At 37.6% G+C, this 24,391-nt stretch overlaps 2 protein-coding genes across 12 annotated transcripts in view; both read right to left on the bottom strand.

Moving 5' to 3' along the window:
* Positions 1 to 4,935: 4,935 nt before the first annotated feature.
* ADAD1 (adenosine deaminase domain containing 1) lies at positions 4,936 to 19,952 on the bottom strand. Its single transcript, XM_026081434.1, has 11 exons — positions 19,755 to 19,952; positions 17,927 to 18,103; positions 14,793 to 14,960; positions 14,217 to 14,285; positions 13,561 to 13,686; positions 11,849 to 11,972; positions 11,436 to 11,606; positions 9,475 to 9,701; positions 8,047 to 8,287; positions 7,380 to 7,512; positions 4,936 to 6,373 (listed from the first exon to the last, which is right to left on the bottom strand). The coding sequence occupies exons 1-11, from the start codon at positions 19,948 to 19,950 to the stop codon at positions 6,260 to 6,262; spliced, it is 1,746 nt and encodes a 581-aa protein (XP_025937219.1). The 5' UTR covers positions 19,951 to 19,952; the 3' UTR covers positions 4,936 to 6,259.
* A 1,283-nt stretch (positions 19,953 to 21,235) lies between these two features.
* Positions 21,236 to 24,391, bottom strand: part of KIAA1109 (KIAA1109 ortholog) — a 129,882-nt gene continuing 126,726 nt past the window's right edge. For all 11 annotated transcript variants that reach the window (XM_026081481.1, XM_026081479.1, XM_026081482.1 and 8 more), the window contains 2 exons: positions 23,154 to 23,319; positions 21,236 to 21,929 (listed from right to left, as the gene is read on the bottom strand). In XM_026081481.1, the coding sequence (XP_025937266.1) occupies positions 21,713 to 21,929; positions 23,154 to 23,319 (383 nt within the window). In that variant the 3' untranslated portion in view covers positions 21,236 to 21,712. The remainder of the gene's footprint in view (positions 21,930 to 23,153; positions 23,320 to 24,391) is intronic.

Here is a 24,391-nt window from a genome sequence, read left to right as displayed (position 1 = left end):
GGGTGGGGAATGGAGTACTTCAAGTTATACTTAAAAACAGACTAACAGTGGAAAAAACAGCAGTTTTCTTGAATGTTGCAAATAACAGAAAACAAGCCCTAGTGATAGGTTTCTGCCAAAACCGGTAAGATACTTACAGCGTTGGCATCTCTGTTTGCTCTGCTTCTCTTCTCCTCCCGCAGCGCAGGGGGGTGCTTTGTCCCCACCCACAAGGGCCCAGAGGAGCGAACCACCGTCACTCATCGCAGCCACAAACAGAGCGGCCCCGCCCGCTGCTCAGGGAGATGCCTTCCAAACTGCCCTCTTAAGACCTGCATACAGCGAGACGCAGAAGGTGACGGCATGGGCAAGGAATTTATCTGTAACAAGTTCTCTCTCCTTTGTCAGTCTTTGTAGAACAAATACCTCTCTTTATGTAGATTCCTTTATACTTGATAAATTCTTCAGAACAGAATACAAAAAGAATGAAAAAACAACTATCTCCTTTAAAACAACACGACGAGATTAAAAGACAGATGATAAGCACTGAGCCTGTGAAATAGAGTCAAACAGACACTGGTCAAACACCCCCCCCCCCCATAAGAATGGTCTAACAATTCAAGGTCAAAGATGAAAAAAGGATCAAAGGGTAAAAAACATGTTTGTCTGTTACTCTGATATGCAGACTGTCTGCACATAAGACAAGAAATTGCTTGTGCTTCACTGAAGCTAGGTGGTATCAAGACTGAAATGATTTGTTTCAAAGAGCATGTAATATAGTTAACATGCAACCAGTAAGGATTAACTGTGGGTAATTTTGGGGTGCAGGATCTTGCAAGGCCAGCCATACCTAAGTGACCACAGCAGTAATACTTACCAAGGCTGAGACTGCCTAGCTAACAATATTAGAACCTCCAAATTTGGGTTCAGATGCAACAGAGTTGGGGACCAATAAAAAAAAAAAAGAGTAACTAGAGGCAGGTTGTTTATGCGGAGGTGTTTGGGCAGAAAACAGGCGGGGCAATGATGGCTCTAGAAACAGAAGGAGTGGGGCCTGAGGTATAAAATCAGGTAAAGAACAAAGGAGGGCAGATCTCCCGATAGCAGGCACGCAGACACCAATGGACAGCGGGACACTAACCTGCAGACCCAAGCCCACTGGGATGCCAGAGACACCCTTGGATGCCCACTGGGCTCTCCATCAGGTCTGTGTCCAGAAGACGTTGTGCGGGAGGCTGCAGTAAGTGGGGGATTGACTTGCACCCTAATACTAAGCAGTGGGGAGGGAAGAGAAATAGTTATACTTCAATGGTAGATATACACAATTTATACAATTTAAGACTACTAATTAGTTTTACAGCTGTAAGTAATATTGATATAACTGCAATTCAGTAATGGTAGTGTTTCTAGATTATCCATAATGTAACTGATTTATTAGTGTTTTCATTGCCTGTTGCTTAATAAACATTATAACCTTTTGAATCAGTTACATCCAAAGCCTACAATCTACAGTGGAGAGCGCACTCTGAAGTAACAGCATCACACATAACACACCGCTTTGTGAACAACCATGCTCCAGTATTAGGCTTTGCACCTTTATCTGTATCACTGACCCAGCCCCTGGCAAACAGAAAGAGGGTACAGCACAAAAGGAGCAGTTTTCATTGAACACAGCCTTGTAAACAGCAAGACCTCAACTATCTTTTGCTTAAGAATGAGAAACCTAACTCCAAAGATTTGGTAGAACCTACCTTGGGATTGATCCATGCAGCTGGACATCCCAAATGGAATAACCAAAACCTTCTCTACATCTCTAATCAGTAAGTGTGAGGTAAGACAGTAACAGGCAAGTACTTCAAAAACCAAGAAAGAATGGTAGAAGAGATACTCCCGCATTCATAAGGAAAGGTTCAAGCTGTAAGTCACTAACAACTTCTTGAAGGAACGGTGTGTTGAAAAACTATCTTTTTTCTTTCTTTCTTTTTTTTTTTTTTGGTCAGCACAAACTACTTTGGAGTTGGGCTACAATATTCCAAGATAGTTGCAGGCTTACATTCATTTAAAGTAGAGGCTTTGGCTATTCTGCTACTAGCTCCAGGGATCGTCACATCATTTTTGTGCAGAAGCCATGGCTCTACTGGGGATTTTCAAAACAAGATTTTCTGGCTGGCTTGATCTCTGTGTAGCATCTCCAACCTGCAGTGCTTCAAGATGCCTTTTCACAGTGAAGTACCTGCTTGACTAAGACTGCTGATATATACAGCTAGTTGAGGCAGCAGTAGAAGGGAGCTGCTCTCATTGCACATGCTCTTAGTCACAATGGCTTTTAGATTCTAATTAACGTTTTAGTTGACATTTCAGTTTCAGCCATACATGACTGTACACTTCCTAAACCACATATAAAGTGTCTGGAAAGCATTTTGCATGTCACTAGTTTATAAAAGGTGGTATTTATGTCATGTTAGCAAAACTCTCTCTCTCAAAAAAAAAAGCACGTAAATGTACTTATGCCATTATGTAGAAAACATAAAGCAAAAGGGAATGCAAGAAAACTTAGAACAAAGTTTTGCTAGTTTGACAGTGTTATTTTGCATATGCACACATGAAGCCATACACACACACACACACACACACTTTGTTTTATGTAAGGGTAACAGAGAGCAGCAATACTATTAGTTCATCACTATTATGCTTGAAAATCCTACCACAAATATTAAGACTTGTATGGTTAAGGATGAAGTATTTTTCATTTCACTGAAATCAAACAAGTTTAAATCACAAGTTTCTTGACTAAATAGCAAACTGAGATCAAAATTAACAAGATGATTAATACTCAAGTTATTGCAATTTTGTATTCCACACAGACAAAAGCATCAGTCTATTTAAATACCTACGAGTCCTCACCATCCTGATATTCCAGACATTCATTTCTAAATGCTGTTTGTACAGAAACAAAGAAGGGCAACAGAAGAGATTACAAGTCAAAGCCACTAGTATTCTTCCGCATTTTGATTTTGTTGTATGCAAGACAAGATTATTGTTTTAAAGGCTTCATAAAAATTTGGTACTAACCTGATGAAATAAGGACAGTTTTTCCTGTGCAATATCCACGCACATATAAAAATTTATACAACAAAACTGAACTACAAAAAGGAGCAATGGAAAGGGAGCATAGCAAAAACTGTACCGCAGCAGAATCTTTCAGAACAAACAATATTTTCGGATCCGAAATAATTGGTAGCAGTCACCACACTTCCTTTTGCGAAGCAGTTGGCAAACTGGCACAATATATCCCATGATAAGAATAGATACCCTTGAGTTTAACATAAATGTCAAAAAGCTTACACTAAATAAAAATACACTGCAGACAAAATGGTGTAAATAGCATAGCTCCAAGAAGAGCAGCAAAAATCAGTTTTATTTATTTGTAAAATCTCTAGGAAAAAAAAACACTAAAAACTGGCGTGTTTAGAAAATACAGATTGCATTACTGTTAAAACGGCATACAACACTTACCTAGTAAAAGAATAAACCTGCTCATTTGACGAAACTAGAAGCATACTTCTATACAATACTATTGCCAAAACCCACCTAGTAGTTCTTTGGCCTTTTGTTGACAAGCAAGAGAAAACATCTTAAGTTTTTTAAACACTTTTGAAAAATCCACATACAGCAAGTAACCTCTGCATATATTTTGCTCTGTCAAGTCTGGAACTAATAATAGCCGAGATCATATACTTAGTAGTTGCAGGATCAGCTTTTTGCCTAATCTATAAAAATCGGTAAAGAGGCAGTACATTATATTGAAAGCAACAAAAATGCACTGCATGGTGAACTTTACTATACATACCTTTTTCTGTAAATTGTACAAAATCTCAGCAAAATCCCTTAGAATACTGCTTCTGAAAACTGACTTCCTGAGCTCTCTCCTCTTGCCCCCCCTTGATCCCAAGCCTTTAAACCCTGGATTCATACAACTCAAGAACCACTAAATTAGGGAAATATAGGTCTGGGCAGATGGAAGTGCCCAGTAGCCCTTCATACCAAAAGAGTCTAATTTGAGTTGGTTTAAAACTGAGTAAGTCAAGTATTTGAGATTTCAAACTAGGTATAAGTAAGAGCTCTCTTTTACTTTCTGTCAAGGATACATGAAGACGCATGTAACCCATCTTGTCTAACATCTGCAAGATTTTAATTCTTAGATAGTAGTCCTCAAATCCAGCTAGACCAAATGAGTTCAGAAAATCTGGATAATAAATCATGATTGCCTAGAAACTAGTAGGATCATACATTCTGGAAATATATAAGTGCTGTAGGTGAGAAGACAAACTGATACAACAAGCACATGCTTACCTCTACTGGCTTAAGGTATTCTGCATATGCTGATAATAATTCAGTAAACAACCCAATATAGAACCTGGATCAATGCTATTATTAAGTGATTTCTCAAGGATACGGTTGTCATGCTTAAAATGAGGAATCTTATTCACAACAGAAACGAAACCTTGTGAAAAGGAATCAAAGTTCCACAGATATTTTTCATTTGCTGTTCAAACACTTAACAGAATAGCACAAGTGGGGGGGTGGAAGGGGGCGATTTAGTGATTCAGTTAGTTGCACACATTTAAGCCTTCTAGTTTAACTACAGAAAATACTTTCATGATGTCTCAGAGAAAATCTAAGTCAGTAAAGTCAATATACAGAAACAGTCCAAAAGCATACAAAATGCTAGCACATCATCAAGGAAATTCAAATAAAGTTGTAATACCATTAGAAAAAGGCAATGCTATGTTCAAGCCTACAATATGATGTCCACTGTCAGATACTCTTAGAAAGGACACATTAGAAAGTAAGGACCTGATGCCACAAAAAGATTGAACTACTTAGTTAAAAGGCAGTAACAGAAAAGAACAGAACTGAATATCAAAAAAAGAATGTTAAGGACAGTAGTTAAAAGGAAGTGAGTTTTATTGAGGGCCCTCTAGTTACTGGACGTATGAAACTTGAAATACACCGTAAACCTGTTTGCAGTAAAGAGTCCACATACTAATAACAAAAACAGATTAAGAAAACAAAACAAAACAAAACTGAAAACAGCTTTTTGTTTTAGAATCCTGTTTCAACAAGAAGTTGAAAAATGAATACAGCTTTATACCAGTACTGATGTATGAAAACTTTACGTAACTTAACAGCTTCCAATACTTAAATGAAATATAAAATCAAGTAGCATAATGAAAGTGTAGTATCTGGCTTACATACACTAATATTTTACTAGAACGCACAAAACCCAGTATGGTATTTAACTTAACAACATCCTTTTGAACATTACCAAGATATTACCATATTCTTACCATAACTTACAAGGAAACAACACCTATCTTGACAAGCAACATTTTGCAGATGCATTACATATACAGATGATTTTGTGAGGACTAATCAGTACACTGATGAACTAAGTCTGTGAGGGGAGGAGTTTAGCTAGTCCACAAGCACTAACATCTGACAGCTGTTGGGGGCAGCCCAAAAAAGTTGGAAGAACCTAATTGCTGGTGATGTCTGTACTAGGTCAAAATATTATTTACAGTTTTGACGCCTTTAAAATGTCAACAATAAATCGGCTATGAAAAATATTGCTTGTCACAAGACAGTTGAGTAAAAGCATGATAATTCAAAGTTTCACATTTGGAAGTGCATTAACAAATTACTTTTTAACCCTTCTACCAGAAACAATATAAAATGAACTATTAGCCCCTTGGCTAATATATGCTAAACAAAGTCTTAAATTGACTCTAACAAAGGATGCATCCTGATAAAGCACAGACTGCCATTTTTTGTTTCTGAAAGCAATTCTCAGCTTGGAATATAACTTTTTCTGGAAGAAACCCTACTTTTACTGAATTTCTTCTTAAAAATGAATTGTTATGAAAAATGAAGGGAGGAGGAGGGAGGAAAAAAAGGGGGGGGGGAAAATCAATGCATAAGAATCTTCATGCTAACAAGAAAAAAAAAAGTCAATGACTCCACCAGGCCATGGGGGAGAACGACAGAAACAAGACTTGCAAAGTTACTACTAGATACTCTTATTGAAGAGAAAATAAACATTTGGAAAAGACTGAATTGTTACAGACTGTCTAATAACTGCATTTAAACTGACAAAAAAGTTCTAGAAGGATTTTCATGCTGCAAACATGAATCCAACGGTTAAACATTTTAGTTTATCACCATTAGTTTTACTCAATGAAATCATGCAAACCAACTTCATATACAATCCACCTCACAGTCAGATGCTGAACTGTTCAATACATGGAGACTTCGAAATCCAGGATCCATAACTATGCTGCTCTAAGTAGCTTTTCAGTACGTTTTTAGCTTCTTGGTATGATTCAGATTTAATCTAAAAAAAGAGAAAAAAATCTTTAAAAAGATCTCTTGAGAAGGATGGCTATCAAGATCTGCGTTCTTTAACACTAGCATATAACAACATACACACAACCCTGGTGGAAAACAACAACCACAAATTTTACAGTTCTTTCAGTTGCTGACAGTGAGCAAGAGTGTTACAGGATCACAGTTGGGTTTTCTTTGTGTGTTTGTTTTTAAACAGATTCTAAAAAACATATCATTTTTAGATTTTTGGCCATTTAATAGGATGGGAGAGTTGTTCTGTTAAATACGATCTGTATTTTTTCAGCATCTTTCTCAGTCCCAATAATATTTTTACATGAAAAATAAATTAACATTCAATATTATTTAACACAAATCTAAACACATGGTGAACAAATACTGAATTAATAAGCCTTTCAGTTTTAAGGTAGTTTTAAAATTATTTAAAAATATGCACTGCAGCAAGTTCTATCAAGAAAAATGAAGGGTATATATTTTATGAAAGTCCATGTTTTACCTAACAGTTTTGGGAAAAAAAAATATACCACTCGTCCCAAGGAGAAAAAAACTGAAAGAGTACTTCCAATGAAGTATTCCTACTTTCCTCTTCTTCTAGGACGTAAGAATCCTCTCATAAAACTACTACCCAGTAGAAAATATCTACATATGTATGAAACGAACATATATTAAAAAAAAAATTTACCTCTTCCAATATGAAACTAAACACAATGTGACAGAAATGGCCAGCAACGTCCATATGCTGATATCAAATATGAAAGATATTCATGGAGAATGTATCAATATAATCTAATACAGGCAAAAGGATCTGTTTTATTTTTATTTTACTTGAAAACAGCAGTTTCAAAGATTCTCAGGCAAAGAATTATACGCAGTAAAGTCAGCTGTTCCCATGAAGTCTTCAGCATACTAGAAAGTCATCCTTAGCTATCAAATCTGCTTTGAGATGTAGCCATTAAAAGACTGCTTCCTAAAATTTTTTCCCCTTATTAGCTTACCTTAGCTTCATGGTATGTATCAACTTGAAGCAAGTCATTCTGTTTTGCTTCCTTAGCCAGCAATCTGAAACGACTAAACATTGCAGCCTTGCAAAGGCGACTTGCCATGTAAGCACCACTTTTGAATGGTGAACTACAGTTAAAATGAAAAAAGCATAATAAAACTCATTAAGAACATATTATGCATCACAGCTGTATTGCTGTGATCATTACAGGAATCTCCCACTCCCACCAACGTTTTGTTAATTCGGTCATACAACGCTACTACTTAACTCTGAATGAACAAAGATAACACAAATCAGCAGCTGTGAAAGTTTAAACAAGCCAAGTGAAACCCATTTTCAAACTGGAATTTACCTGAACAAGGACAGTAATTGGTTCTATGCATCTCTAAAACTTAAGAACTCACTAGAACAGACAATGGAATAAAGATATCTTAATTCAAAGAACTATTTAATTTCATATTTTGCTATGTCATTGGTGAATTAGAAGATTTCTAAAATGACATCTAAACATAGGATGCATTCAGTTAGTGTAGGAAAGAATACCTCTCACCTGGATAATACTGTGGTCTCTACGCACAGTTTAAAAATCAAAAACACAGAAGGATATACACAGAACAATAAGGACAACCACTGTTTTCAACATAAGGAAGAAAAATTCTAACCTTTCAGTGGTTTTTCCACTTAACCCATCCACAACCTCCAATGATGTATCTGACAAAGACCAATTCAAACTAAGAGACCTCTGTTCATCCTTGTCCATTTGAACCGAGTGTGCAGCATTCACCAAGTAAGTATGAGATCTGTTGACCAGATAAAGCATTGGAAGCTTTGATGAAAGTGCATCATCAATACGTTGTTTTGTAGCTATTTCTAGTCCTCTTGTATCCTTGCAATTTCCATCTCCTATTTATTGAAAACAAAACAAAATCAGTCATATAGAAGTACATCATCAGATTTTTCAAAAAAGCTAAGAATCCAGATGTTTCAACTAGCCTACACTATACACATTTCTCTACAAAAAAAACCTAAGGTTTGGAAAAATCAATTCCAATATTCAGTTCCCAGAACAAAAATTATTTCACAATTTCTTCTCCAGAGGCATCATGATTTTGATGAAATGCCTCCTTTTTAGAATTGTTATTCTTCATTAATTCATTACATTCTTTGCAGAAGACAGTGTTAAAATACGAGATGTAACATGAATTTTGACATTCTAGATTTAAAAACAAACAAACAAACAAACCCACACACCCAGGAATTTGCTCACATTACTCCATACTAAAGTATATCTTATCTTATTTTGGAGAAGATCTGTGAGTATTATACTAGAAACAAACAAAGCTCCAATTTCCGTTATACACTTTCAAAAAAACCTAACAGCATTTCTGACTGACCACTAAATAAACACAGTGGTCCATAGCATCTCAAGGAATGGTCATAAAATAATCTATCAAATAGGATAGTAATCAATTATAAACTATTATGTTTGCTTTAAACACCAAACAAGTGAGCAGACGAGAAATTTTTCAATTTCCTTTAAGTGAAAGTGCCCAAACTTCCTCAGAAGAAAGGGCAGGCAGACAGCCACCGATTATTGTGAGATCTTCTGGAGCACTGCAAAAACATTGTTCTGTGTTAGAAAAGGAAAAGCACTACAGCTTCTGTGCCTGGAGAGGAGTTTCATCATTGCTCATTCCTACAGTTTAGTGACTAACAGTGTCACCTTAAGTCACCCTATTTGACTGAATACTTAACAGACCATTTGTTTGTTATTTCTTCAATATTTAAAAGTTAATTTGTTACAAAACAGTGCTGAATTCCCTGCTACTCTAATGCTTAATAAAGAGAGGGCAATTTGGCAAGCTAAAAAACACAATGAGAAAAAAAATGAGGACGAGTTTTACAATTGTGCATTTCAAAGATGAGTTTAAACAAAACAAAACAAAAAACATTTATACATATTTAGTATCTTTAAAAAAACCTGTAATTCTTAAAAGAAATACTTTTGTTTAATTCATGCTTTTAAAAAATATAATCAATATGGAAGATGAAAATTTACAAGAAGTTGCCGAAATTTGTGTTAAGCTTACCTACGAGTATAGTGTTGATATAAATTGGTTGAATGAAGTGACTCAGCAATGCTCCCTGAATACCAACCACTTCCCATTTTGTTAATTTGTCACTAGCTGACATGCTGTTTATTCTAATAATTTTAGGAGGACAACAAACAGTTAGGTAAATCTTGCCTTCCACGGCAACATGAAGACTCAATTCTTCATTAGCTTCATAAGCAGATACAGATTGTGGATTGAGGTGTCTAAAACAGACAAAGATGAGTTCCAGTGGGAAAGTACTCATTACAGATTGTTATAAAGTGATACCTAATGCTGTTTCTCAGCAAACACTCACTGACAGATCTGGGCTTTATTTTATATTCAATACTTTGTAAGTTTTATAAACAGCACATTCAGCTATGTAAATTACTCAAATACCAAATTAAGTATTTAAATAGAAAATAGTAACTCAATCTAATCTTAGCCACCATTCACATAAACACTAAAAAAACCCCATACATTGCAAGCAAATTATCACTTTCTATCTACCTGTACTATGACAGCAGTTACCTGGAGGATATTCATCTTGTGAAGAAGCAGCTGTAAGATTGTTAATTGACATTAAAAAATAATTTAAACTGTAATCTCCAATATTTAAAACAAGCAGATGCAACACATTAGTGAGACAAAACAGTGTAGACAGTGATTGTTCTAAAGCTGAAAACAGCTTCTCCCCTTAACTGAAGGGCAACAAGAAGTGACAGCTTGTGATTTTGAGCTAAGTGTCCCCAATCTTAGCATAACTTAGTAAGCTATGAACAAAGGTGCTTTTGCTTTACTACATTATTACAATGCAGCTATTTAATCTTTGCTTAAGTAGCATACTACAGCCTGTTAATCAGGGGCCACATTTTGCTACTCAAGGGATTACTTGTGTAAGCAGGTGTGTTACAAAAAGGTATCTTTAAATAACTCACTGCATACATAAACAAATTTGCTGTATTAGAAGAAGACACTTCTAAAATTTGTCTTAAGAAAGCACATACATTGATTAGGCTGGACACAAAGCAAGAAAATAAGCAACAGTGGATTTGTGAAATGTCAACTATTATAGAGTAGCAGACAAACTTCATCCAGTCTCATTAACTACTTCCTTCTAAGAGCAGGCTATGACACTGAAAGTAATCTACAACCTTCCAAAACTCTAACAGGTGGGACTCCTCCAGTCAGCACGACTTGCAATAAACTGTCCGTGACTTCACAGTTCACACACTCACAGTTCACAAGTCTTCCTTCTGAATACCAGAAAAATAGTATGAAAGCAGCTTGCTGTCTTGTACATATGAAAAAGTTATGACTGTAGGACTTCCAGGGACATTATCATTTTATCTCCCTTATAGTGCTGCAGCGGAATATTGTAGTTTCTTGATAAGCAACCGACTGCTGCTCTAAAATGTCAGAACTATTAAAACAAAAAAAAAAAGCAAACCTTTCAGAGCTGTTACAGAAATTAAAAGTGTAGGGGCAAGCACAGGAGTATATTTTCCCCACTGAGTTTTTCTCACTACCTCTTTTTCCTAAAAAGCAGAACAGGAGCCTAGAGTTCAAATCCAAGACTTTTGCAGTCTAGCTGTTTGGTGCAAAGGATGAGATCAAGCCACCATATCTGCTTCCTCAATGGTTAAGTTAATCATTAATTAGTACTCGAACAATATCTCAAAAGGGGATTTAAGTGGATGATCTGTAACTAATAAAATATCATCCTGAAGTTCTAACCCATGTAAAGTTTTTGTATCATACTGAGCAAGATCACACACACGCATCATTAACACCTTGTAAATTAAGATGCTTCCAAAACAAGAAAAAAAATTCAAGAGAGCCCCCTTGCTATTTCAGAAATACATAAAGATGCATATTTTCATATGCACTATGTGTTTGTCACTGTGAAACAGATTAATCTTCCACTACAATATCTCTGAAAACTCCCAGGTACTTACAACTGTGATTTTAACTGAGCAGATCCTTTTGGCAACTGATTCATGTAGAGAAAAATATTTATATTTTGCTTTAGGGTAAGCAGCTTTGAATCTGGCACTGTGCAAAATATGGATGTCTCTGTCCTTGTTGGTTTTTTGTTATAGAATAGCAGAAGATGCCTATAAAAGTATCTAAAATAAAGTAAAAAGAAATGTGATAGACGACGAATTTGTTCACAAATGTAAAAGTAATTTTAAGACATGGACATTCACATTTAATTCACATTTTATGTATGATTTGAATTAAAAAAAAAGAAAAAAAAGAAACACGAAACCAGAAGATAGGAGTTAAAAAAAAATGCAACTGCATTGATATTTACCTTTGCAAAAAGGGCAAGAACTACCAACAACTCTTTGTACACACATATGCTCACCTAAGTAGTGAACGTCTTGCAGTAACAATGGCGTGGCTGTCATGCAGCACTCTCCCGCGAAGATGAAAGCACTGACTGTAATTGCATTCTCCTGTTCCTAGAGCTACAACTTCATGCTGTCCAGCTAAAAAGAAAATGTTATTTTTATATGATCATGGAATCATCTTTTTCAAGCACTTGTAAAATTAAACAGATTCAATGAAACAGATTTTCAATTTAATAAGGATACCTATTTAATTGTTTGAAAAAACTCTGACTTGTAGAAGACAGCATCACCATGCTTACAAAACACAGGGATGAACTACTAGTATTTTGCAGAAGATTCCTTAATGTACAGCAAGCTGATTAGGACGGCAGGCTACCCAGATGGGCTTTCGAAGCCTGCTGATGGCAAGTTTAAGAATAGATTAAAACAGTGTCTGCCAAAGATGACAACATACTTTAAGTTCGCTTCAAAACAAAAGCTGGAATAGATCTGAGGTTCTCAGAAAAACGGACATAGCTTACATCAGTACTGCATCCATCAGGACACCTGGCACCACAGATTAGTGCTTCAGTATGTAAATGGTGCCTATGACGGCAATGATTCAGATGACCAGGAAAGGTACCCGTGATGTTGTACTTACCTAGTGTACAGCAGGACTTTTCACATAACCACACTTAACTTTAGCATCTCTTTCAAAGAGCACTTAAACATGTACTGAAAACATTTCCCCATTCTGATTTCATTCACACCAACCTGTCTTCTTTCTCTTCCAACAGTCTGTGAGCACCACACTGTCATTTCTACCTCATCAACTTTTCTCTTTCAGTCATTTTCTCTATGCAGTCATACACCTACAGTATTCCACCAGTTTAAGAGCAACACAAGAGTAATAATCCATACTAAGGAGTTCCTTACCATCTTGCAGTCTTCCAAATCTACACCTATGGATTACTGCTAACTTTCATTTCATTTCCATTCCACTACTGAACCTAATCATCAAATAGATCACTTCCACCAATCCTTTACCATTCTCCTCACAAAAAGATACTTTTCCATCTACAATAGCTTAACATTCTGTAAAACTGCTATTTATTCCAAGTATTTACTTCTTAGCCTAATCATGTCAACATCACTACAACATCAAGAATGCCTTCCTTTTGAGACAGATCCAAACTGCATATTCAAAACACCACAAACTCTAGTCATAGTGTTCCCACATCTTCAGGATTCCTGGTCTTCAGTTAACATAAAACAAACTACAACTGTTTAAGAACTTTCAACAAGACATTGTTAATATCATCTGGTGTAACTTTTGTCCAATGAGATAACACCATACTATAATGTAAAACTCTTAGTGAAAACTGGGAACCCGATACCTCTAATGAGCCTGCCCACCAACATGCAATAAAATACACTGGTTGGTCAGTCACAATAACAAAGTTCAACATAAGAAAATGCAGAATCACAGAGAGAATAGGAATCACTTGTCTATACAGCCTTATTCCTCTTTGAGGCAGCTTACTGAAATGCTTACATAGGTCCAAAGTATCTGTAGTACAGTAATGTGATAGATCCATCTAGAACAGAGAATGTCAAAGAAGGAGAAGAGTTACCATTTAGATTTATTTACTAGATTGGAAGTGCATTAATCAAGGCTGTCTGGGGGGACAAGCAGCCTAAAGTTTTCCCTTCTGCTCCCCAATACTCAATATCAAAATAAACTTGCCTTTTTCAATGATGAAGGCAGCCAGCGAACTGCCACAACTTCGGTACTCAGGATATTTGGCAGTCAGGCTGTCAAATACTTCTTTGAGTGTTTGTGAAAGTTTTTGATATATAAGCGGTCTTCCTTCTAAATTAAACAATAAAACCCAGCAACATGTAAGTATTCTGGGGGAAATCAGGCAGTATTAACCACTTATTGAATTATAAATCTAAACTCAGGGTAAAAGCACTACTGTCAACATACAGTTTTGGGAACCTGAAGATTATCAGGATGAAGATGAATAAATAAAGGACAAAAATACTTAAATGCTTTATGTTTTTATTATCTATAATAATAAATTAGGGATATGGATTTAATTTGATCACCTACTGGACACAGTATTTTCAGAAGGACAGAAATACTGTTTCTGTTTCGGTCACCAATTTACCCCTTAAATTAAGGCAACTTATTTAAACTGTGTCCATCTGCCATTTGTAAAACTGATGGTCAATCTCCTACTTTAGTAACACTAATTCTTGGGGTGTTCTTTAAGGGGAACATGTACAAAGATAATAGTAACTTCACAGAGGTCACTAAATGTACTAGAAGTATTAAATAAAATGAAAGCATTTGCTAAGCAATTTGAATCAATAAAGAAAAACAAAAGTATTTCTTACCAAAACGTATCTTTGAAACATTAACAGAGTTTGCTGGCATTTTGGGTTCAATGGGAATACGGAGAGGACCTGAGAATATAACAGAATTTCAAAACTTCAAAAAAAAAAAAAAAAAAAAAAAAGAGTTGAATGATTCACTAAAAATAATTTTTCTGATTTTTGAAGTCCTTACAAGTGTAGAACTATTACAGCAGAGACTCTTAACAGAAGGCAAAAGTTATGGTAACTGATTCTTTTGGAAGCAGTAATTCAGTGCTAAAGACTTTCAATTATAAAAATTCAAAAACATTTAGAATTAACTTCATATTGCTGTTACCTTGTGAGAAGTAAATCAAGTGCAACAGGAACAAATAAATTAGTCCCTTCAGCATTTCCTGTGTCACAAATTCTTCAGAAGTAACTCTTAAGAATACCCAAAAGGGGAAGGGAAAGACAGCTTCAGAACTATACACTAAATAACTCTGCCCAAATGAGGCCCTGATATAGAAGCATTAATAAAGCTAAACAGAAATTTTGAACAGAAAACCTTTAGGCAAAGCTCCTCAAGTTTTAAATAGGTGTTGCTAGAATATTTACCTGACTTTTCAGAATCCATTGCCTCTGCACACTCTAAGTCAAGTAGCTCAACAAGAGCCAATTTAGCAGCATTTGATTTAGATTCTTTTTTGTTTTGTCCCAATCCAGTCTTGTAGCAAACACCATCCACCACAGCACAAAAAGCAAAATAAGTCCCTATGTTATCGCCTTAAATAGAGAAAAAAAGCACACACCACACAATTAGTAAAATTACTGTAAGGTACTTTTATCCATAGCTTTATGCATTTATAATCATTACGAGTACAAATACAGGACAGAAAGACAATTTTAGGAAAATATAATGCACCCACAAGAATTATGGCAGCTTTCACTTTCTGCACTTTTCATTAAGTTCTATTTGAGCCTTAACAGACATTAACAAAGAGCTACGTTTTCCAAATTGTCCAGCAACGTAGCCCCACCATTGTTACTAGAATTATAGGGTCCAGCTTTTTACAGACATAATAGGTGACCCATCTGCTCATCAAATAATCAATGATGAATAAGAGCATGAAAAAACCCTTATCAGTATAAAGCAAAGCACCTTGTGAAGGGACTATGCTTAGTTAGGGAAGGAACTAGGAACAATCAGTAATAAACAAGTATTTTCTATTTGGTTTTATAAGTATTCAGGCTTCAGAGAAGAGGTAAATTTAGAAGAGTAATTTTTGCCAACTGACAACAAGATAATAGATTTAAAAAAAAAAAAAGAATAGATCAAAGTACACCCCCACAGCAAGTCCTTCAATTTATCAAAGGGCAAACTTGCATATATTAACAAGCTAGCTTGTGAAGTTGGCTGCACTGGATCAAGGAGATGTAGGAAACTCCAATGCTTGGAATCACACCAAGTACAGGATGGTAATTTGTTAGAAACTTGCACAACAGACAGCAGAAAGAGTTTGCAGAGAAAATGGTCTTTTCCCTAACCAGATGAATAGTCACATCTGCCTTTTTCAGCAACATTCTTAAAGAGTCAAGAACAGAAAAAAATAGAAATAGAATAAAACTACAAAAAGCAGACTGAAGTCAAGTGAGTTTCACCTTAAGTAATATTAAAATAAATAGGAGTAAGCTCTACAGCTATACAAGTAAAAAGAGAACAAAGAAGCACATTTACTATATAGTAAAGGTTGTGAAAATTTGAAAAGAAAAATAGATGGCATGCAAAAAACAACAGAACATTTCTGATATGTTTCCAGGAACATCAAACACAAAGACAAGACAGGCAGGTTAAAGTAATTAATGGTTTGAAAACAGAGGTTATCACAACCAAACAGGAAGCAAAACTCAAGGAACTTGTCCGAAGTGCATTATGAGAGAGATGGTAATCTAAATGTCCGATTTCTGAAAGTGATATTCTATTTGTGCTAGCGAAAAAGCATCACCCTGTTGAGACAAGGAATGCTGCCAAATGACTGACAAATACACTGCCCATATTTCACAGAGGGGAACTATGATTATCTGAAACAGCCACAAAGGCCTTTATTTAACCACAACAGCATGCAATTCTTTGTAACAAGTTTTGAAGGAAAAAATGAAGATGTGCAGAAAGACAGAAACTGGAATACATAGGCAGATGATGCCTGATTAAACTTGCTAATAGAATAATGGACTTCCTAAAGAAGGAAAATGAGGCTGGCCTCAGCTATGTGGAACAAATTACTTCCTAGAAGAAATTACAATGAGCATGTTAGCAGAGTAACTAAGATGGACAAAGGAACTGGCTGAAGACAAGATCACAGTGGACAGGGCTGGAGAATAAACTACTCTGCTACTAGTCTCAAGGTACATATGCAATCACAGAGTGCTTTGCTTCTGGCATCTTCCAACCTTTTGTTAATAAAAATCAGGCTATCCCATAGGAAAAAAAAAAAAAAATGAAAAAAAAAGAGTAAGCCCAAGAACAGAACTACTACAGTAAAATCAATGTTATGAAGTGCTAAATGAAGTATTTAGGTTTAGGAACAAAGACATCTGAAGGGTTCATTAACTGGAAGCAACTGTCATGTACCACCTACTACCTGACAGTTTACAGTCATCCTATGATCAATGTGACCTAAACATGCAGTGGGCAAACAAAACTACAGGCAGCACTGTGCAAGACCATGGAGGTATGAAACCATTAATGCCATTGTACCGAGACCTCACTCAGAAAGCTATGTACAGCTCCACTCATTCACATCCACAAAACATAGCACAAGCTGGAACAAGTATGAAAAAGAAGGATGATCAGGGAAGCAGAAACTTATCTTACAAATAAGACAGCAATGCTCATGTTTGCTAATCCCATCCTTCCCTTGACCAGCCAAAAGGGAAGGAGGGAAAAAAAAAAAAAGGGAGGTAGGGAGGGAGGGAGAGACAGACAGACTACCAAGACAGTATATAATTATGACTCCAAAGGAGGAGCAAAACTACTTACACTAGAAGGCAGCAATGAGACAGGCATAATTGGGAATAAACTCGCCATGAGAAGATTTAGCCAGGAAATCAGAAGCAGCTCCTAATCAAAGCAATACAGTTCTGAACCAGCAACATGCAGCAGTGAAGACATGAAGGATAACCACTTCTAAAATGAAAAATAGTTAGGTTCCTGAAAAGAATAAGATGCCTGGAACAGCAGATGATCTGACTGATGACCAGGTGATTCCTTCCTATTTTTTGCATATCTGGAGACCAACTACATCCAAGTATCTGTATTATTTCAAAGTACATGTTTGCAGGGGTTATTCGTTTCAGCGTGCCTCCAGACAAGTAAGTGCATTCACAACTGCTTAACAGTAATTACACATGAAATACAGTTTAATAAGAAAGCCAAAAGACATGCAAAGTTGCATGTCTATAAGGTTTAGTTCCTAAGAAGACTACAGTATATAAGATAAAAGAAAAAATGAGGAAAAAGTAGCAATCAGAATTTTATACAATACTATCAAAATATATCAAATTACGTAGTAACCAATTGTAAGACACAGCTACGTAGACAATAAAAGAATGGCCAAAACCAAACATATATGGAGGGTCATGTAACCAACATTTGAAAAATTAATTTATATTAATGCCATCAATACTAACTGCAGAAAACCAGATTATCTTAAGGACAAGCAGGAAGTTTTGTTTAAAAAAGAAGTATTTACCTGACACACTAGTTTCTTTCAATTCAAGTGGTACATGGTGCATTTGCGCAAACTGATGCAAAGCAGATACTGGGTTTATTACTCCACTTTTATATTTTGCAATAAACCCCTCCAGCATTCTCTTTGAAGGAAGTGATGATACTGGAGGCGGATGGGCTGCTTTGGAACGCGAGGGTTCTAGAATATGACCAAAAAATAAACTTATTAAGACTAAAATTTAATCCCCCCAACAGTTCACCATGTTGACAATAGCTGTGAACTTTTTAGAAGCTTCTTAGAACAGAAAAAAAGGAAAAACATTCAGTCTAGAACAGTATTGCTCGGTATCAAAACCTACATTAAAAATTTTAGGAGTCCTGAAAAAGTTTGCATCTCCACTTTAAAAAGCACCAAAGCTTTTGAGTACTAAATCCATTAGATTCTGAATACAGACAGATACTATACATAAATACAAGTTTTCCCTCTACCTGCAAACCAGCAATCAAGCGAGAGCAGCAAAGAAGCATGTGGTTCTTCACACAAAACACTCACACTGTGGAACCCCTTGCCATACAACACTGAAGTTATGGCAATTTTACGAGTTCAAAAAACAGACAAAATCATTCAAAATATAAACAAAACCCTCATAAAACAGAACAAAACAAAAAAAGCCCACAAAGAGCTGTTCAATACAAAGACTATCACCTCTGGCAGAGGCGGCCAGGGCCTAGCAAGCTCACTATTAACTGCTCTTGAAATCAGGACAGCTCCTGGGTAGATCTTTGATATGTCCTAATAGAGCCCTTACACTCTTAAGAAGCAACGTGAAGCAAATTCCTTTCTCGAATTTAGTCAAGATTCACAAGAGAGTTTTATAAATTCTGAGAAGTATCACAGAGGCAAACTCACACTCCTGTTTCATCTGAAAGCCAGATTCTTTCCAGGAGCAAACTGTATCTGGCAAGCTTCCTTTGACATGGAGGTCTCCTACGGAATAACTAATACCATTTTCTGCAGCATCTACATCTGTGAAGGAAAATTGTTTTGTTCTTTTAAATTAAAAGAAAAAAATACAGTACTTTCCCTCTATGAACTCCAGGATGCATGAAATCATCAATTTCAGGGTTGCCATAAATTCAGGCCTATATACACAAAGCTCTCCCAGCAAATTAGTGTAATTAAACTTAAAGGAGAAGAACTACAATAAATTGAAATCTCAAATTCTCACAAATAGGTGTTTTTATCTTAATATACGTATTTAAAAAGAGAGAGTCCAAAATACAGTCAAGGGACATCTGTGGAACTGCAGTTAAGTTTTTCTCAATGATCACTACAAAAACTGATGCAGCAGTGCAATGCACATACATTTTAGCAAGCACTTTCAACATGGAATTTGGAATTAATCTGCAAGTATGAAGCACTGTAGATTATGTAGCCTACACTAGAATAAATTACTTACGCTAATAAACTTCCACTGCAAAATAAGATTTAAATTATGGTGAAATAGGAAAAAGAGGAACACGTTCAAGCAGAAGCCAGAGAAGTCATTTGAGAAAAAACACAAACATGAGGAAGAGCAGCAAAGAAACACAACCTTTCTTAAAGAGACAGAAATCAGTTTTGTTATGGTCAGTAAACCGATTATGTCTTGCAGTATTTTTGAGCTGGTAAATCCAAAACATTTCCTCTTCCTTTTTCCTACATCATTAACACAAGATGTTTTAGTATAATGGCTGTAGAAGATATTCCCAATCAAACTAATATGCGTAGCAATCCTGTAGAGTTGTTTTCACCAGCACTAAAAGGCCATCTCAATAGTCAAACCCAGTGAACAAACTGCAAACTATACCTGCAATGGTTGTCACCTTCAGAGCTAAATTTCGCGCACTGCACCTCTGAGAAGGTGAAAAATCTGGGCTTACATTCACATGCCGAGAAAGCTGCTGCAAAAATGGCTGTGTAGGAGCGTGAGCCAGCAAGTTCTTCTCTTGTGTGGGATTAGAGGTGGACATTCTGGCTCTCTGAAACCAGTCACTGCTAGCCATTTTTAATCAACCTAAAAAACAGTTTAACAAGATAATTAAAGTTACTAAATATTAAAAGCATGTTGCAAATCCCCCTTTTTCTTTCTATACTTAAACCGTTTCTATACTTAAACTCTTTCACAAGAGCAGGATCAGTAATTTATACGCCGTGTTTTGCCACAGAAAGGAGGAGGAGGAGAACTGAAAGACAGCTTCCTTCCAGTCCTTTCCCGTTCTCCAGTCGACAGCACTAAGTTCAAAGTTACTTCTCAGGTCAGCTCACCACCTTCCCCTATGCTTTAACACCCCTTTAACAGCCCCTAGCGTGGCTTTACGCCTCTGCCTGGCGACCAGCTCGGACAAGACAAACCCTCAGCCGGCTCTCGGGAGAGCAGCGAGGCCGAGCCCGCTGCGGCTGCAGGACGGGCTGCCGCTCGAGTTCAAAGCGGGGCGGCCTGCTCTCCTCTCCACCTTGTTCGCAGCGAGAAAACCCGCTCCGCACTGCGCCCGCGGGGCGCGGCCGCCCAGCCCTTCCCGCCGCTGCCGGCGCGGTGACGCCCGCGGCGTAGGTGGAGCACGCCCAAGGTGAAGGAAGCGACGAGGCGCGGGAGCTGGGCGGCAGCTGCCCGCAGCCGGGAAGCCGCAGCGACACCGCCCGTCGCCCTCAGTGCACGGGCTTTAAGGGCCCCGGCGGGGGCCGCGCACAGCAGGCAGCGCGCACCGCCAGCCGGCCGGCTCGCCGCCCGCGTTTGAAGGCGGCGTAGCCTCCGCGCCTCCCTCCCTCCATTTTGGGGGGTGGGGGCAGGTGCGGGAGGAGACGCCTCCGCGGGAAGGCCCTGCCCGCCGCCCGCCCGCCACGTGCGGCGCGGCCGAGGCGCGAGGCCATTGGGGCGGAGGGCGGGAGCCTCGTTCCGGCGCAGTAACGGCCGCAGGCCAGCGGCCGCGGCGCGAGGAGCACTAACGGTCCGCGCCCGCCCCTCCCCCCCCGCCGGCTCCCGGCGGGTGAGGGCCACAGGCAGCGGGCGGCCGCCCAGGTGTGGCTGCTCCCACACTGTCTCGGCGGCTTCCCGTGGCGGGGGACGGAGAGGCAGGGAGGGCAGGGCGAAAACAGAAACCGCGGGAGGCGTCACGGGCCGGGATGGCCGCGACCCGGTTGTGGCGGCAGCGCGCAGGGAGCGGGGCCGGGGAAAAACCGGCGGCGGCGGCAGCCACTGTTTCCAGGCTGCAGGCTCGGGTGCCGCCTGGCTCCAGCTGCCTGAGGGGAACCCCGTACACCACCTTTTAAATCAAGAGGGCTGAACAAAGACTTGTACAATAGTTAAATTTTATTACAAGTGTAATAAACTTAATTTTTAGCACTAAGGAAATCACAGTTTCATAAGTTATATACATATAATTTACACAAGTCTACATTGACAAAGCAGTTACCAGTCACATTATCAACAAGGGTTTGTGTTATGGCAAATAAAGTTATGAAAATTCACAGTTAATCTGCAAGTACTTTAAAGATGCAGGAATCATATTGCACATAATAAAACAGTGCTGAGGAACAGATTTACAGTGTTCCAGCTATTCCTTCACAGAATATACATTGGTCGTAATCATGCAATACTTCAAATACAGAATGGTATCATGTACCACAGTAAACAGTTACTCACAATGTAAGTTTTAAATAGAGTAGCAAAAAGCTGTTAGGTTTCTCTTTAAACCATATTTAAATTCATAATATATAATAAAACACTTCAATATAATCAAACGGAATTATGGTCGTCACATTATATTTCTAGTATTCTTCTTTGTCTTTTCCTTTCTTTTCCTTTTCATCTTGTAGTGCAGTACCAAGTTTCTTTATAAGAACTGACAAAACTTTGTCCAACGGGTCCATTACCCCTCGTTGCAGCCACTTAGGAATAGTAGTCCTTGCATGGTGAAAGCCCAGCTTTTGAAGGATGTAGTCAACGCCAACTGGATCAATTTTTCTCCCAGTCCAGGAGATTAATCTAAAATACAAAAATAGAGGACTCAAATACATATATATAAATACAGATACCACAACTAGCATGTGTCTAAACAAACATCCGTTTTTACCATTGGTACTTCTGAACAACTCAAGTCCAACAGGCACTCTTTCAAACTTAATTTATATAAGCTGAACATGACTGTAATTTTTGAAGGAATAAGATGCTTGAGGAGGCAAAAAAATAGAACAGGCAGCCTCCAAATCCTTTTAAAGTTGATTTAACATGATTACTAACCAAAAATGCCTACTATCTGTCAGATTTGCTTGGCCTGGGTTCATGTTTTGAAATGTGAACGAACACTTAGGGTTTTTTCTCTCTGCTGAAACGGCTGGAGCACCTGACACAGACAAAAGTCATTCCCAGTGATTAAAAGTGTGTATCGAGAGCAGTGGATTGCTTGTATACACACTGTTCTTTGATGCTCAATTTATACTGACATATAGAAACTAATATGTAGTGCTTTTTTATTTTAAGGTGACTGTTAAGTAGTAACTAATATTGCCTGCCTTCCTGCTCTGCAAAGGAAGACAGACATTGTCCCTCCTTGCACAGGAGGAAGGATTTTGTTGCACAGTATCTCATCAGAAAAACTGCAGATGAGGGGAAGGAATGGAGAGGAGGGTCGACTTGTCAAGACCTGAATTTTTCAGACATTTCATATTTCTAATTAAGATGCCTATCTTAATTTTTATATTATGCAAGAATATAAAGGAAGTTTTATTGTAGAATGACATGGGAAAGCAAAAGGACAACTCTACATGCTTTCAGAAGCAAAACAGTAAAATAAATGGAAAGATGCAAGCTGAAAAACTATATGACAGAAAAAGTGAATTGGGTTGTAGGAAAGAGTAGAAAAATAGTCATCTGTGGTCCTTAATGAGTTGAATTTTGCTATATCCTGAATTTGAACAACATCCAACATCAACTTTAATATCTGCATGAGCTCTAGGCAATTTAGTTTCCAAAAGTTTAGTATAGAAATTAGCTAATGTCCTCAGTAATTTGGTTACCCAGCTTTTGTCATACCCTGTAACAGGTATCTTTCATATCAGCACTAATAGCCAAAGACAACTCTGTAAAAGCATCCACATGATTGATCCTCTTAGTAGCTGAACAGCATCAGCTTGGAAACATTTGTGGTTTGAAGGACAGTACCCACAGAAAAAGTACACAGAAGAGACTGCAGATAAGCCTGCTTGTTACCTGAGTGTGGGTTCTAAATGCCAAGTATTGCACATGAATTCTCTCCAGTCGACTGTAGTGTAAGTAATGCTTTCCTCTGTCTCTCCGTCAGTGGAGCCGTCATCAAGTACACCAACAGAGCTTTTCTGTGCTGGACGAGCAGCCAAAATGCGAGGGGGAAAAATAGCTACGAAATGGGGAGAAGAAATGAGAGAGAAAGAAAAAAAAAAGCTCAGTCATAAGCATCCCACGTTAGTTCTCTTTGGACATCTTAAAAGAAACACAAGCAAAAATCTCAAAGGAGAAAAGTCAACATTTTTTTTTCAGCTTGTCATGTAAATGAGACATGTTTTTCAAAATTTTTGGCAAACAGCTTTGGTTTGAACAAAGTATTAGTAAAAATGTTTTATCAACACTTTAAATATGGACTGGATAACACTGGAATGTAGAGTTCTCCCTTCTCTCATTCCATAAGCAAAATTCTGACATACTCCTAACTTACAATATATTTTTTAGATTGACAGAGTATTCACTGTGGAGGGAGCAGGGGAAATACTTCCGTTCAATCTTTGTCCTAAGGCATATACCATCCTACAAAAAGAAAGTTAAACTAAATACCAGATAGCAAAACTGGAGCAAGATTACAACTTGAAGTAGCTAGCAAAAGATCATCAGTAGTGGATAAGGAACAGAAATCCAGGGGTATGTCTGCGCTTGGCAGCACAGTGCATGTAGGTGCTGCATTGGAGGTGACTGAATTGGTAGTGAACAATTTGCTACATGCAGGTAGTGTCGAGAAGCGCTGCAGAGATACTTGCAAGCTCCCTGAACACAGTGGCACACCAAGCTTGTAAGTCTGTATGCAACTACTCCGTTTCCAGGTCTGTATTAGCTGGCTTTAAGCCAGCTCAAGTATTTCCTGAACACTGTTGCATTTTTATGAAGTGCAAAAATACCTGACATCTCTTGGCTTTCAGTCCAAAGCAACCAGGAAAAACTTTGTGTGTTTTTGTTAACGTGCAATTAAATTTCACTCATCAGTGGTCGAAGAGAACTATCATTTTATACTACTAAGTCCAAATTGCAAGAATATTTGATCCTACTTGATTGACTTCAAAAGGAGCAAAAATTAGGCTTATTTTTTTTTCCTTTTCAATTAAATCAATTTGAACAAATCAACATTATTTTAAAAGTATGCAAATATTTACTATGAAATAGTATGACATTCACAGATTGGTCCCCTAGTGTTACCTCATACA

The sequence above is a fragment of the Apteryx rowi genome, unplaced genomic scaffold (assembly GCF_003343035.1).
Source record: "Apteryx rowi isolate R43461 unplaced genomic scaffold, aptRow1 scaffold_55, whole genome shotgun sequence".
Classification (NCBI taxonomy): Eukaryota; Metazoa; Chordata; class Aves; order Apterygiformes; family Apterygidae; genus Apteryx; species Apteryx rowi.
The sequence above is the reverse complement of the archived record's forward strand: the minus strand, read 5'-3'. Positions and strand labels throughout refer to the sequence as shown.

Bases quoted from the DNA above. Each gene is read 5' to 3' on its own strand.
- ADAD1 (XM_026081434.1), bottom strand. From the start codon at position 19,950: ATGGCTAGCAGTGACTGGTTTCAGAGAGCCAGAATGTCCACCTCTAAT. The intron at 18,104-19,754 runs GTATAGTTTGCA...GTCATATTCTAG, and splicing joins GAAGGTGACAACCATTGCAG to AACCCTCGCGTTCCAAAGCA. The intron at 13,687-14,216 runs GTAAGAAATACT...TGTTTAATTTAG, and splicing joins TGTTTCAAAGATACGTTTTG to AAGGAAGACCGCTTATATAT.